General features: G+C 43.6%; 1 protein-coding gene across 1 annotated transcript in view; it reads right to left on the bottom strand.

The window, feature by feature from the left end:
* Positions 1–75: 75 nt before the first annotated feature.
* Positions 76–13,419, bottom strand: part of LOC137545617 (cilia- and flagella-associated protein 337-like) — a 217,848-nt gene continuing 204,504 nt past the window's right edge. Inside the window, exons 28-30 of the mRNA XM_068267032.1 lie at positions 7,898–8,088; positions 5,189–5,292; positions 76–2,519 (exon numbers count right to left, since the gene is read on the bottom strand). Coding sequence (XP_068123133.1) covers positions 2,351–2,519; positions 5,189–5,292; positions 7,898–8,088 — 464 coding nt within the window. The 3' untranslated portion in view covers positions 76–2,350. The remainder of the gene's footprint in view (positions 2,520–5,188; positions 5,293–7,897; positions 8,089–13,419) is intronic.

Raw genomic sequence — 13,419 nt, 5'->3', positions numbered from 1 at the left:
TGGTTTTCAATTTCAGTAAACATTTAAAAACTAAACAACAATAATAATAATAATAAAAAAATAACACAGAAGTGATAGTTTTTAAAAAATGTATTTAAGGCATATAAATAAAAAATAAATCTGATGTTTAGGTCATGCTGGAATTCTAGAATTTCTGCTCTTTACTGCAGTACATCTTATGCAACAAGTGAGCACTGTGGACACAGGTAAACACAAACGCCTGCAGAGGCACAGCAAGGAACCACACCTGAGCTTTCTGGCACTTAGTAAATCAGGCTCACAACTTACAGCAGCAGATGCGCTCTTTATAACAGTCTTTCAATGCAGATGCTAAATGAGAAACAAAAACTGTTTAAAAATGCTTTAAATCCTTTGAATAAGTGGGTTCCTGAGTTGGCTGGAATTTGGAGGCTGCCATCTTTGTTTCTTTTGGAACAGGCCCGTTTTCTGGTTATCCTGCTGATCTTTGGCCTCAGTCATTTTTCAGGCACACAGCTGGACCAAGGATGCAGCCAGTGAAATTGGACATCTGATCTGTATACAAGTTGTGAGGAAGTGCTTCAGAAAGCTTTACCAGCACAGAAGCCGCACAAAGCAAGGCAAGCAGCATTTCCAAAGAGGATTCCGGAGTGACAACATCCTCCTTCCTCTCGGTTCAGATTTCCTCCAGAGAAGATAGGTGCAAAGAATGATGATGCTCACTGATGGATTAAGATGTAATGGGGCCCTACTCTTGGTAGTAGATTTGGGGCCCCCTTGTGGTCCCTTTGGTAAGCTGAATCGAAAAGAGGTAAAAAAAAAGTGGCAGGTGGGCCCCTTGACACCCACTAGGCCCCAAACACCTGCCTAGGTTGCCTGGTGGATGATCCTGTGTTGCTGCAGCCAAAATGTAGTCAGGGCAGCAGCACAGCAATAGCACAGTTGCTGCTCTGGGTTAAATGTACTTAATGTAATGTTAGTGTACACGGCTCTTCTCCTTCATGAAATAAATCCAGTGCTACGTGTCAGACTCCATCAGAATGTAAACAATTGTGAACCGTATAACATTTACATTGGACTCCAACTGATATCATTCTTGGCCTCTTTGATATGACTGTTTTCAGACTTTGCCTTGTTCAATTTTGAGTTGAGCTGGACTTGAGTAAATGTGTGTCATTAATTTTCTTAGGAATCAAACTTTAAAGTGAAAAAATAAAATAAATATTTGTGTAGCTGTGCTTGCTGCAGCTGTGCACCAATCCATCCTGAATTAAGATCTGTAAAATCTGTTAGTTTCCGGTTAGCAGAGATGAGGTCTTGCAGTGCTCACTATGCACTTCCTGTGGATGACTATGTCCCCACTCCTTATACAAGACGCTTAGAGTTGATTCACAAAACTTTTCTCTTTTTTTGTCTATTTTTTATACATGTAAAATGTTTTAAATTGAACCTCACTTCAGGTTTAATACTTCCCTAGCTAGAGGGATGGCTCAGGATTCCATAGATTCTCCTCAGTCCATCCTGTCTGCTGTTCCTTACTAGTTGAAGTTAAGCAACCAGCTGGGTTTTCGGTATTCTTCGGGAAGCCTGCGGAATTAAGTAGTTCTAAAGACTGATACATCCATTCTGCAAGTCCGAGCTTGTGAAGGTGCAGTACAAATGTGCTTGTCTTCAGAACTACTCAAGGACCAAGTAGTTCTGAAGTCCTTATGAGGAGTACCAAAGACCTAGCTGGGTGCATAACTTCAACTGAGGATGACACAGGAATGGACCAAGGACTAGGAAGTCTCTGGTACCCAGAACCGTCGCTCTACAGGTATGTATCTAACCTAAAGTGAGTTTCCTCACTTCAAGTCTGCTTTAAGCCCACAACAAACAAAAGTGCTAAGAAAAGTAATGACTAAGTTAAGCTAATCAAGAACAAGTTAATTTGAGTGTTTTTTTTTACAGCTTGAAAACTGAAAATGTAATTAAAATAGGTAACAATATAATTAATGAGATAAGTTTTGTGAAATACCACCAATTTTTTTTTTTACTGTAATGATGGGATTCTGGTAAATGTATTCTGGGATCAATTGTTCCTTCTGCTAGTCATGTCACATGGTCACACCGGACTGACCCACCCACTCAGCAACTGAATACACAGGGAAGAGAATTGAGTTGTACTGCAGTTCCTAGCACATGTGGCTCATATAACAGGTATGCCGTCGATCACTCTGCTTTTGTGGCCTTTAAAAAGGGATTGAATTCCTTATTATAAAGCTTATTATGAAGTCCAGCTGAATCTTCTCTGGTGAGGCACCTCTTGAACAGACCTAGATATCGCTTGTCCATATTAGCAGCATCCTATGAAATATTGTCTGGTTCCTCATCAGGAGGACAGGTAGCTCTGGAAAGGATCAGGGACAGCAGCTGCCAGGTCTGGTTTTTCAAACGTAACTGGATTCTTCTCAATGTCAAAGTACTGGAGGGTGTGGAAAGCAGTTGGTCCACCGTGATCCAGTGGCTTGTGCGAGATCTTGTATTTCTCATGGCGCAACCTGCAGAATAAAGTGTTATACACGTATTATGGCTGATTCTGGCCATTATAGTATCCTAAGCATGAAACATACTGTCAGCCCCTTTATCCCCATGCCAGCAGGAAACTGCACAAATAGATATGTAATGAATACATGAAATGAATACAACTTTTTGGGGCAATTTTAAAGAGACACTGAAGTGAGAATAAATCTCGCTTCAGTGCTTATATTCAGCAGGGGCATGTGTGCCCCTGCTAAAACGCCGCTATCAGCCGCTAGCGGCTAAACGGGGGTCCCTTACCCCCCAAATCCCCCCCTGCAAAATCTACGTCCAACTTGGTCGTAGATTTTGCTGCTGTTGAGGCAGGGCTAACTGCTGCAGCCCTGCCTCTCAGCGCATCTATCAGCGGCGCATCGCCGCCTCTCCCCCGTGCCTCTCAGTGAAGGAAGACTGAGAGGGGCAGGGGAGAGGCGGAGATACGTGCTGACAGACGCGCGTGAGGCAGGGCTGCGGCGGTTAGCCCTGCCTCTATGCGGAAGAGATCCCCGCAAAGAACGGAGGGGATTTGGGAGGTAAGGGACCCCCGTTTAGCCGCGGGATAGCGGCGTTTTAGCAGGAGCACACATGCCCCTGCTGAATATGAGCTCTGAAGCGAGATTTATTCTCGCTTCAGACTCTCTTTAACCTCCTGAGCGGTATGGATGAGCTCAGCTCGTCCATCACCGCCGGAGGCTGCCGCTCAGGCCCTGCTGGGCCGATTTTCTTCAAATAAAGTGCAGCACACGCAGCCGGCACTTTGCCAGCCGCGTGTGCTGCCTGATCGCCGCCGCTCTGCGGCGATTCGCCGCAAGCAGCGGCGAAAGAGGGTCCCCCCAGCCGCCTGAGCCCTGCGCAGCCGGAACAAAAAGTTCCGGCCAGCGCTAAGGGCTGGATCGGAGGCGGCTGACGTCAGGACGTCGGCTGACGTCCATGACGTCACTCCGCTCGTCGCTATGGCGACGATCTAAGCAAAACAAGGAAGGCCGCTCATTGCGGCCTTCCTTGTTTATTCTGGGCGCCGGAGGCGATCGGAAGAACGCCTCCGGAGCGCCCTCTAGTGGGCTTTCATGCAGCCAACTTTCAGTTGGCTGCATGAAATAGTTTTTTTTTTATTAAAAAAAAACCCTCCCGCAGCCTCCCTGGCGATCTCAATAGAACGCCGGGGAGGTTAAATGTCATTAGTGCATGATATAGATTTGTATGAAATGAAAGGAGGTTGTGGGAATAGTGATACAGGGTGCCCGATTGAAGAAAACCGTAGTCAAATATGCTTAAAGGTTGACTCCAGTGAATAAAATTGACAGGTTTTGGACTAGTCCATCTCATCATGGATTCTCAAGGTTTTCTTTGTTTTCAAATGTAATTTGACTATTTGAGTGACATTGCTCATTTGTGAGTGCCGACATTTATCTAATGTGTGTACGAACCGTAAAGCAAACCTGAAGCAAAAATAAACTTACGAGATAATGAATTGTGTATATAGTACAGCTAACAAATAGAACATTAGTAGGAAAAAAAAAAAAAGAGTCTCCTATTGTTTTCCAGTACAGGCAGAGTTAACAAATTTTCGTTGTCATCTATGCAAAAGAGCTTCTCTGAGCTCTCTGACCCTACTTGAGTTGACAGTCCTGTTTTCTGAAGCACTTATCTCAAACTGCCACTCAATGTTTCTTGTTTAAGTTTTTAATGCAGGAAAGTTCAAAGGGTCATTAGCTCTGCTCTGTTTAATAGTTTAAAATACAGAGTATGGTTTGTAAACTGCAAATATGACAGTATGATGCAATGTTATAAATCAAAAGCTATATGAATGAGAATAAAAATAAGAGACTATTTTCATTGCTACTGATGTTCTATTCATTACCTGTATTATAAAACAATACATTATATCATACGTTTTTTTTTTCAGGTTTGCTTAAACTGTAATAGAATCTAACATATTTTACAGCTGTAGAGGACAGATAGGGAATGGGGCATACGCTTTAAGTTTGAATATTTTTTAAGAGGACCTGCAGTGAAAATAACAATGAAAAAAGTGCTTCATTTTTACAATAATTATGTATAAATGATTTAGTCAGTGTTTGCCCATTGTAAAATCTTTCCTCTCCCTGATTTACATTCTGCATTTATCACATGATGACATTTTTACTGCTGGCAGGTGATGAATGTGGAAAAGAGATGATGCATTTTGGCAGTTGGAAACAGCTGTTATTTCCCACAATGCAACAAGGCTCCCACAGTGTGATGTCAGCACTATAGTCCTGACATCACACTGTCGAAGGGGTTCCACCACAATATCAGCCATACAGTGCCCTCTGATGATCCGTTTGAGAAAAGGAAAATATTTCTCTTGAGAAAATGGGTTGGGATGAAGTTCAATCCTTGGTTATGGTTTCTCTTTAAACATGACTGATTTTAGTGTACGTTATTAACTGTGCTCTCCTCCGCTGTGAAGGTGGTTTATAAGCAACAGAAAGACGATGGAATCTCATTCTTTGTTTGGTAGGGAAGCAAAATCAGAAAGGAATGATAGTTGCTTTACAGATCAGGAAATTTGTGGCCATTTTAGTATATTTGGAAGCAATCACTTAGTATAACTGATAAACAAACTGAATTGTGCATCACATTACAGAATCCCAGGCACCCTCCTCACCACTTTCCATGTTCCTGGTTTAGGTCCTGCTTGTTAATTTCCTCTTGAATGTCTTCCTCGGTGACAGTGAGCTGTGGCGGCTTCACACTGTAGCTGATTTCATTCTGTCACAGAATTTAGGAACATTATAAAATAATGATCAGTGCACAAAATGAGCTAAATTAACCATACGCAGCATCAAAATGTTCTGAATAACTGCTGATGTAAAACTATCTAATACATTTAGATGATTTACTACCCAAATAAAGTATAGTCTTTATTTGTTTTATCTCACATTCTTTATTTTTTGTAAAACCTTGGCACCAGGTTGCTGCCACTGCAGGATTAGATTGGTCTGTTTTCTATCTCGCCGAACTTGAACTAATTTGCATCTCACTGACCATCCCTGCAGAGGAGTCAGGCCAGAAACTGAGGAGTCTGAGTTGAAGGATTTATCTACCAACTCCAAAGCCCTGCTGAGAAAAGATATTTGTAACTCTATATTTTCACTAAATTCTTTTACAGGCATTAGATTACTGTTGCTGGAACCAACAATGGTCGATGTAATGTCTATATAGGCATCCTCTACCCTGCTGGATGTTTTACATCTGGAAGATATCTTATTTCTATGCAGGAGAAGGCCTAACATTCCTCCACTCAGCACAGTGCATGCCAGTAAGCTGAATGGAGTGTGTGTGTCTATACAGGCACCATTATCATTGTTATGCAAACCAGCTATTATATAATTTCCTTACACAACTTAACCTAGACACCCCTAAACCGAGCCGGATTAAGGCTAAATGGGGCCCTAAGCAAAGTGACTGATTTGGGCCCCCCTTCATGTCGTAATAGAATCAGAAGATGCAGCTGCACAGCAACATGCTGCACACACCGGGGCAGCCGAGCTACTGGTTGCTATGGGCAACAGCCTGCTTTCCTCTGTGGGTGCACAATGCAGGGTATAGCAGCGGAAAAATGCAGAGTGAGAGATGAATGGCTGGGACATTTGCACTCAGGGGCTGGGGCACCCCTGTGAAGAGGGCGCCAGATATCACAGCAGCAGCACTTTACCCCTGCATCTCCAGCCTGGCAATAGCAGAAAGCTCTGGACACCACCAAACCGGAAGCCGTTCCCCAGACAGAATTACATAACCACCCCCGCCACGGAACAACCGATTTCCTGCCAAACTAGACAGCCACCATGCAGCCTCAATCCCAGTGAATACGATAGTCCAGAAGAGAAGGCAGCCGCAGCGGGGGAGAATGACAGCACCAGATGACTCACATTCACCTATTGCGATCCAAGCAATAGAGGTCCCGTCATCCGGAGCCCATCTGTCTCCTCTAGAGTGCTGCCGCTCTGTTACTACTAATATTACTACTTCATACTTCCTGTCTGATCTGAGAATCAGGAAGTTCAGAGCGTGCGGCTGCACTGTAGAAGAGACAGATGGGTTTTAGATGACGGGATCTCTATCGCTTGGATCATGGATAGGTGAGTGAGCGTTTGCCATCTGCTGCTATCATTCTTGCTGCAGCTGTGGTTCTCTGTGGGAAGGGAAGGCGGAGTGGGCAGCGGCAGAGCGCACAGTAGCAGGAGGAGGACCTAGGAGGAGAGCCTGGCTCTGAAGACAATCAGCAGCGCACGGCATCATTTGACAAGACAAGACAAATAACATTTATATTGCGCTTTTCTCCTGGCGGACTGAAAGCGCCAGAGCTGCAGCCACTAGGACGTGCCCTATAGGCAGTAGCAGTGTTAGAGAGACTTGCCTAAGGTCTCCTACTGAATAGGTGCTGACTTACTGAACAGGCAGAGCCGAGATTCGAACCCTGGTCTCCTGTGTCCGAGGCAGAGCCCTTAAAGGGACTCCGAGCAGTGCCTGTGGATATGCCTTTAAGCATACCCACAACTAATTAATTACATCCTCACACCTACCAGCATGATGTTTGTAATTATATCCCCCTGGGTTCCTTGTATTTCATTGCATTGTGCTGAATCGAGCTGCCAACTTTGGAGAAAAGTCGTCCTGTGGCTGCAATTTCAATCGCGAAAATAGCAAAAACTAAAAGGCATAGGGCAGCCTATTATATATCATTGGAAAGAGGAGAAAGAGAGCTTTAAAATGATATGCATCTTTCCATAGTTACTGCACTGCTCAGAGTCCCTTTAACCATTATACCAACCAGCCACCGCTGACAGGATGGCGAGGGCTGGTTTATGTGCTGATGGGGCCCCTTTGACTCTGAATGGGGCCCCAAGCAACTGCTTTTGTTGCCTGGTTGGTAATCCGGCCCTGCCCCTAAATCACTCAGCAAATGTACCATTTCCTACAGTTATTGCCAGGCTGTGTGCAACAGAGCTCTGCTGGACTCTGTTCATGAATTATTCCTAATTTGAACACATAGTGGATTTATCAGACATAGATGAGAAGGAGTAAAGAAATCAATTTAGACAAGAGGCAAGAAGCCTCCAAAGAATGAAGATCAAGGCACATGTCGTTTTATGGGCAGAATGCTTAGTGCAGGTTACTCAATAACTCGGTGGTACCTGAACTGTACATATACCTGGTAATTCCATTATATTACATGGTGTGTCTTGTGATGCAAGATTTGCTTGGACTGCACTCATTTGTTTCATCGAACATAGTAGAATAAGTAGAATGTGAATAATTAAATGCGTTCATACAAGACAAATTATTTGCCAGACAAATTGATTCATCAACAAACCTTGACATCTGCGGTTTCTCTTCTCTCCGCTTTCTGTTGGTCAGGATGTTCTTCCAGTTCATCTGCAGCTCCATCCAGGGCTGCATGTACCGGCATACTCTCTGGATCAATGAGGATCTCGTAAGGTACCATTGGATGCTTCCATGAGGCTGGTGTGAAAACCTCCCAGGGGTCTGCCTGCCCAAATGTACCTAGGAAGAAACACATGGACACATTTACTAAAGCCCTCCGAGGTTGGAGAACGCTAAGGCTCAGTTCACATCAACCGCCAACTGGAGGGAACAAAGCAGTGTGTGTTCCAATGGTGTCTTGTGGTACACTTGGAGTCCAGAGAAGATGCGTTTCCACCACAGGTTTCTGTGGGAAACACATCAGCTGACTAGAAAAATCATGCAGGTTACATTTTTGCATTGCGGTTACCTGTTGCAGGGTAACACGTGTGAATGGATCCTATTAAAACATACATTCAGTTCAACTGTTCTTTTGATTCTTTGCGATTTGTCCATTTTGCGTTGTAGTGTGAACCGAGCCTAGCGCCAGGCACCCATTAAAGCGATTTCCGAAGCGATCAAGAAAGGCTCTCATTGCCTTGCATAAGAATTGCTCCGGGTAAATCGCAAAATTGCAGCAGGCGGTTCTTTTGGGATCGCTCGCTCAGCAATTGCAACACTGCTTTGGAACCATGCCTATAGGGTTCCACTGGTGCAGTGCAATTGACAAGCACTGCTAGCAGGCGCTAAGCCTAATTGTAGACAAGCTATAATAAATCTATTCCAGGTTTGTTTGATCAGTTATAATCTTCTTTGTTCTACAGCTGTGAAAAAGCTTAGTAAACCAGATGGATTGTGTTGGACAAGTTAGCTTGTGATTAATAATTTCAGTATACACACACAGACTCTCATAGGAGAATTTGCTCCCTAAAATTGAGCTTTGTGTCCGGTGGAGCTACAGAGACTTTCCCAATTTGAAGTGGACAGTGCATACTGGAGATGCCTCCAACATAATTCTGTAGAACTCTCTGAGTTCTTAGGACTGCTAGGACCTCTCTGAAGGTGGAAGCTGCCCAGATTACATGAGTTGCTTCTAAATATGAAGGCTCTCCAAATATACAGGCCATGACATACAGTAATCACGACAGCCTGGGAAGAAGCCTTATTTCTGTCATGCTTTTTTCGGCTTTGTGCTTTTTGCCTTAACCTCATTGCCTTAACCTCACCCTCATAATCATATGAGATGACAGACAGCTACACTAGCTAATAGACCATGTGTATTGTGGTAAACTCAGACCACGTTTTTTCCAATCAAATCACACAACAAAATAAAAACCAGGCCCATTAAGGCGCTCAAGTCTAATACATTTCGCCTAAGAGGCACTTTTTGATGTTTTTTATTGACCTGATGTAGCGGAAGATACCCGAGAAACGCGTTGTCTGAACCTTTTGTGCAATAAACTCTTGAAAATCTCAATCGAGTTTTTGATTGCTGCATGTACTACTTCACCACAGGAGAGGTAAGATTACCATACCTCTCCTTTTTATATAGTTTTAATTGTTTTACACCTTTTGAGCACCCCCACCGTTTTATGTTTATACTTATTACACGTCCACTTGGCGGTTGACTGTTTTTAGTAGCCTCTATCCATAGGAACTACCCAATCTACCATTAGTGTGACTTCTGTGGAACTTCGCAGACCCGAGCAGAGGCAGGTTTTCCTCCATAAGCCATATCGGTGGTTATATTTCCTGCAACCTGCAACTAGTGAGTGTATTATTTTACACATTTACCTTGCAGTACTGGCTCCTGGTGTTTTTTTTTTCCTTTGTGTCTTTCCGGTCCTCGGTTTCCTTGGTCCACCCCACATCAGACTTGCTGGAGAAGGGGGTTGCCAGGCCTGCAGAACCCCAAAAACTAGACATTGGCTGAAACCTCTACTACCAATACCTGACTCTAAACTGATCATGCATTATGTTCATGTATTGTAGATGCCATAGTCAAGGCCTTCATGTTGTGTTCACATATATCGGGCTTCATTCAATGCATTTTTGTTTCTCAGTTTTCTCCTAGGTGATATTTCTTACACCTTTTCAATAAAATGCCTTTTAAGTCATCAGAAAGCATGAAAATCATCAAAAACATTGATAGTGCTTTTTCATCTACATTTTTTTTATACTTTTTCAATTGTAAAGTGCTGAAAATATATTTTAAAGTGAAAATAAAGATGTATCTCCCAGGAGAAAAGGGTAATTGAATAAGGGGTTGATTCATTAACCTGCGCTGCTAAAGCAGTGCAGCTTAATGAGAGGAGCGCAAGTTAAGTGCACGCTACATGCAGTAGCGTAGCGTGCACTGCTAACTAACTCACATAGCAAAGAAATGAACAGCGCTACTTAAAAACAGATGAATGCTTACCTGCAAAAAAGTGCAGACCCCATTCATGGGATACAAATACACAATGAGCACACATACAACCTGTCTACCACTTGGAGGATGTTAGTTTCCACTAATTGCATGCAATTAGTGGGGTCTGCACTTTTTTGCAGGTAAGCATTCATCTGTTTTTAAGTAGCGCTGTTCATTTCTTTGCTATGTTTGATTTAATTCTGGTCAGCTGCTCCCACTTGTTAGTTTTCTTTGGTGTATATGCAGAGCCTCTGTTTGGGTTCAAGGTGCGTTTGTAGTCTCTGGGGGGGCTCAGCGCATCTCTGAGCTGAGGCCATTCAGAGGCGGCCTGGTGATGCGCTCATCCTACTTTTTCTGCGCAATTCTTAATTTTACTGGTAGCGCGCCCAGGCTATGCATATGCATAGGTAGGATTTAGTTAGTGTTAGGTCCCCTCCCATGAAGGAAAGACTTCTTCGACAGTGGGAGGGATGAGTACCTAACAAATTGCATGCAAGCTGTTAGTGGAAACTAACATCCTCCAAGTGGTAGACAGGTTGTATGTGTGCTCATTGTGTATTTGTATCCCATGAGTGGGGTCAGCACTTTTTTGCAGGTAAGCATTAATCTGTTTTTAAGTAGCGCTGTTCATTTCTTTGCTATGTTTGATTTAATTCTGGTCAGCTGCTCCCACTTGTTCGTTTTTCTTTGGTGTATATGCAGAGCCTCTGTTTGGGTTCAAGGTGCGTTTGTAGTCTCTGGGGGGCTCAGCAAATCTCTGAGCTGAGGCCATTCAGAGGCGGCCTGGTGATGCGCTGATCCCACTTTTTCTGCGCAATTCTTAATTTTACTGGTAGCGCGCCCAGGCTATGCATATGCATAGGTAGGATTTAGTTAGTGTTAGGTCCCCTCCAATGGAGGAAAGACTTTTTCGACAGTGGGAGGGACGAGTACCTATCAAATTGCATGCAAGCTGTTAGTGGAAACTAACATCCTCCAAGTGGTAGACAGGTTGTATGTGTGCTCATTGTGTGTTTGTATCCCATGAGTGGGGTCTGCACTTTTTTGCAGGTAAGCATTCATCTGTTTTTAAGTAGCGCTGTTCATTTCTTTGCTATGTTTGATTTAATTCTGGTCAGCTGCTCCCACTTGTTAGTTTTTCTTTGGTGTATATGCAGAGCCGCTGTTTGGGTTCAAGGTGCGTTCGTAGTTCCTGGGGGGGCTCAGCGCATCTCTGAGCTGAGGCCATTTAGAGGCGGCCTGGTGATGCGCTGATCCCACTTTTTCTGCGCACTGCTAACTAACTCGGTCTCCTTCTAAATAACGGCCGCACCACTGAACCCACTGGCGGGTCCAGTGGTTTCAATGGACGTGATCCTGGCACTTTGATTGGCCCAATAGGCTGCCTGTCACTTGATGATGGAAAATCACTAGCTGTATGGCTACCTTTAAAGTGAACCTGAGGTGAAAATAAACTGATGAGATAAAAAAATTATATTTTTCCTTCTACTCCTAAAAATGGCTTTAAAGAGAACCCGAGGTGGGTTTGAAGAATATTATCTGCATACAGAGGCTGGATCTGCCTATACAGCCCAGCCTCTGTTGCTATCCCAAACCCCCCTAAGGTCCCCCTGCACTCTGCAATCCCTCATAAATCACAGCCAGCGCTGCTGACAAACAGCTTGTCAGAGCTGGCTGTGTTTATCTCTATAGTGTCAGTCTGCTGCTCTCCCCGCCTCCTGCAGAACTCCAGTCCCCGCCTGCATCCCTTCCCTCCCTGCTGATTGGAGGGAAGGGACGGGGGCAAGGACTGGAGCTATGCAGGAGGCGGGGGAGCAGCTGAGACTGACACTCCAGATGTAAACATAGCCTCACAGCACGGCTGTGATTTATGAGGGATTGTAGAGTGCAGGGGGACATTAGGGGGGTTTGGGATAGCAACAGAGGCTGGGCTGTAAAGGCAGATCCAGCCTCTGTATGCAGATAACATTCTTTTAAACACACCTCTGGTTCTCTTTAACCTCCCTGGCGTTCACTTTCCCCAGGATTTCTAAGCAAAAATTGATCCAATTAATATTCATAACCCTTTTTTCCCCTGTAACTTGCTAACATGTGTCAAGCAAGAGTCTAGTATACAGTGTAGGAGAGACGTGTATGCATGTCAATACCATTCACATATTTTGTATTGGCGTGTATAACCGTCAATACTGCAAGGGAGGATAGGTATTCCATGGTTTTCTGTTATATTTAAACATTTAAAAAGTAGGTTGAATTTTTTACTATCTCTAATCAGTGGCAATCTATTAAGTGTCCCAGAGTTAGAACAAGGTCAATAGTTCATATAGTTTATCTCCCTCTGCCCTCAGAAGTTGTATTCTGTCAGGAAAACTTTTATGGCTGTAATTTGCTTATTAGTGATGTTTACTATATTCCTGACAAGGTACCAAGACAGAAGCTGTCACTTCCATGCCTAGAAATTAACTCTTTCAGGCCACAAAATAAAACAAGTAAAACAGCCTGGTTATTAATATTTTGTACTGTACATGTTTATCTCATCATGTCACATATTGCCTCCGGTACACTTTAAAGTACACGATATAGCAACAAAGTTGATATCACAGTTTCATCCTTTCCTCTGATCTGATAACCAGAACCCCATGCCATGCGATAATCTGCAGTATAATGCATAGCATGAGATAAGTATGATATGGTCTATTCTACTCTGCAGGATATCTCTAACCTGCACTATATAAAGCAGATAAATATACTATGCTGAAAAAGTTATACAGTGAGAAAATTCTTTGTCTCTAATTAATCTCCGCTTCCCACAAATCATTATTCCCTGTCTGGCTGATTATGACACTTACTGACACAATTAATTCCATTGTGCTAAAAGGTTTCAGGGCTACAGAAGATGCTGTATAATCTCCTCCGGTTCCCCTGCTGATTAATGTAGCTCCGCAGGTCACTTGTATGACAAAGATCACCAGCTAATTGGGGCTATTAACTCAGGTTCACATTGACTGAGAGCACTTGAAAGTAGATTTCCCCAGAGGGACATTGATGCCAGAGCTCACTCCCAGCCAATTCATGCAGTCGATGCACAGCAGAAAATTCAGCAGCACAGCAAAAACTGTAATAAT

This window comes from Hyperolius riggenbachi, chromosome 2, assembly GCF_040937935.1.
Source record: "Hyperolius riggenbachi isolate aHypRig1 chromosome 2, aHypRig1.pri, whole genome shotgun sequence".
NCBI classification, from domain to species: domain Eukaryota; kingdom Metazoa; phylum Chordata; class Amphibia; order Anura; family Hyperoliidae; genus Hyperolius; species Hyperolius riggenbachi.
The sequence above is the reverse complement of the archived record's forward strand: the minus strand, read 5'-3'. Positions and strand labels throughout refer to the sequence as shown.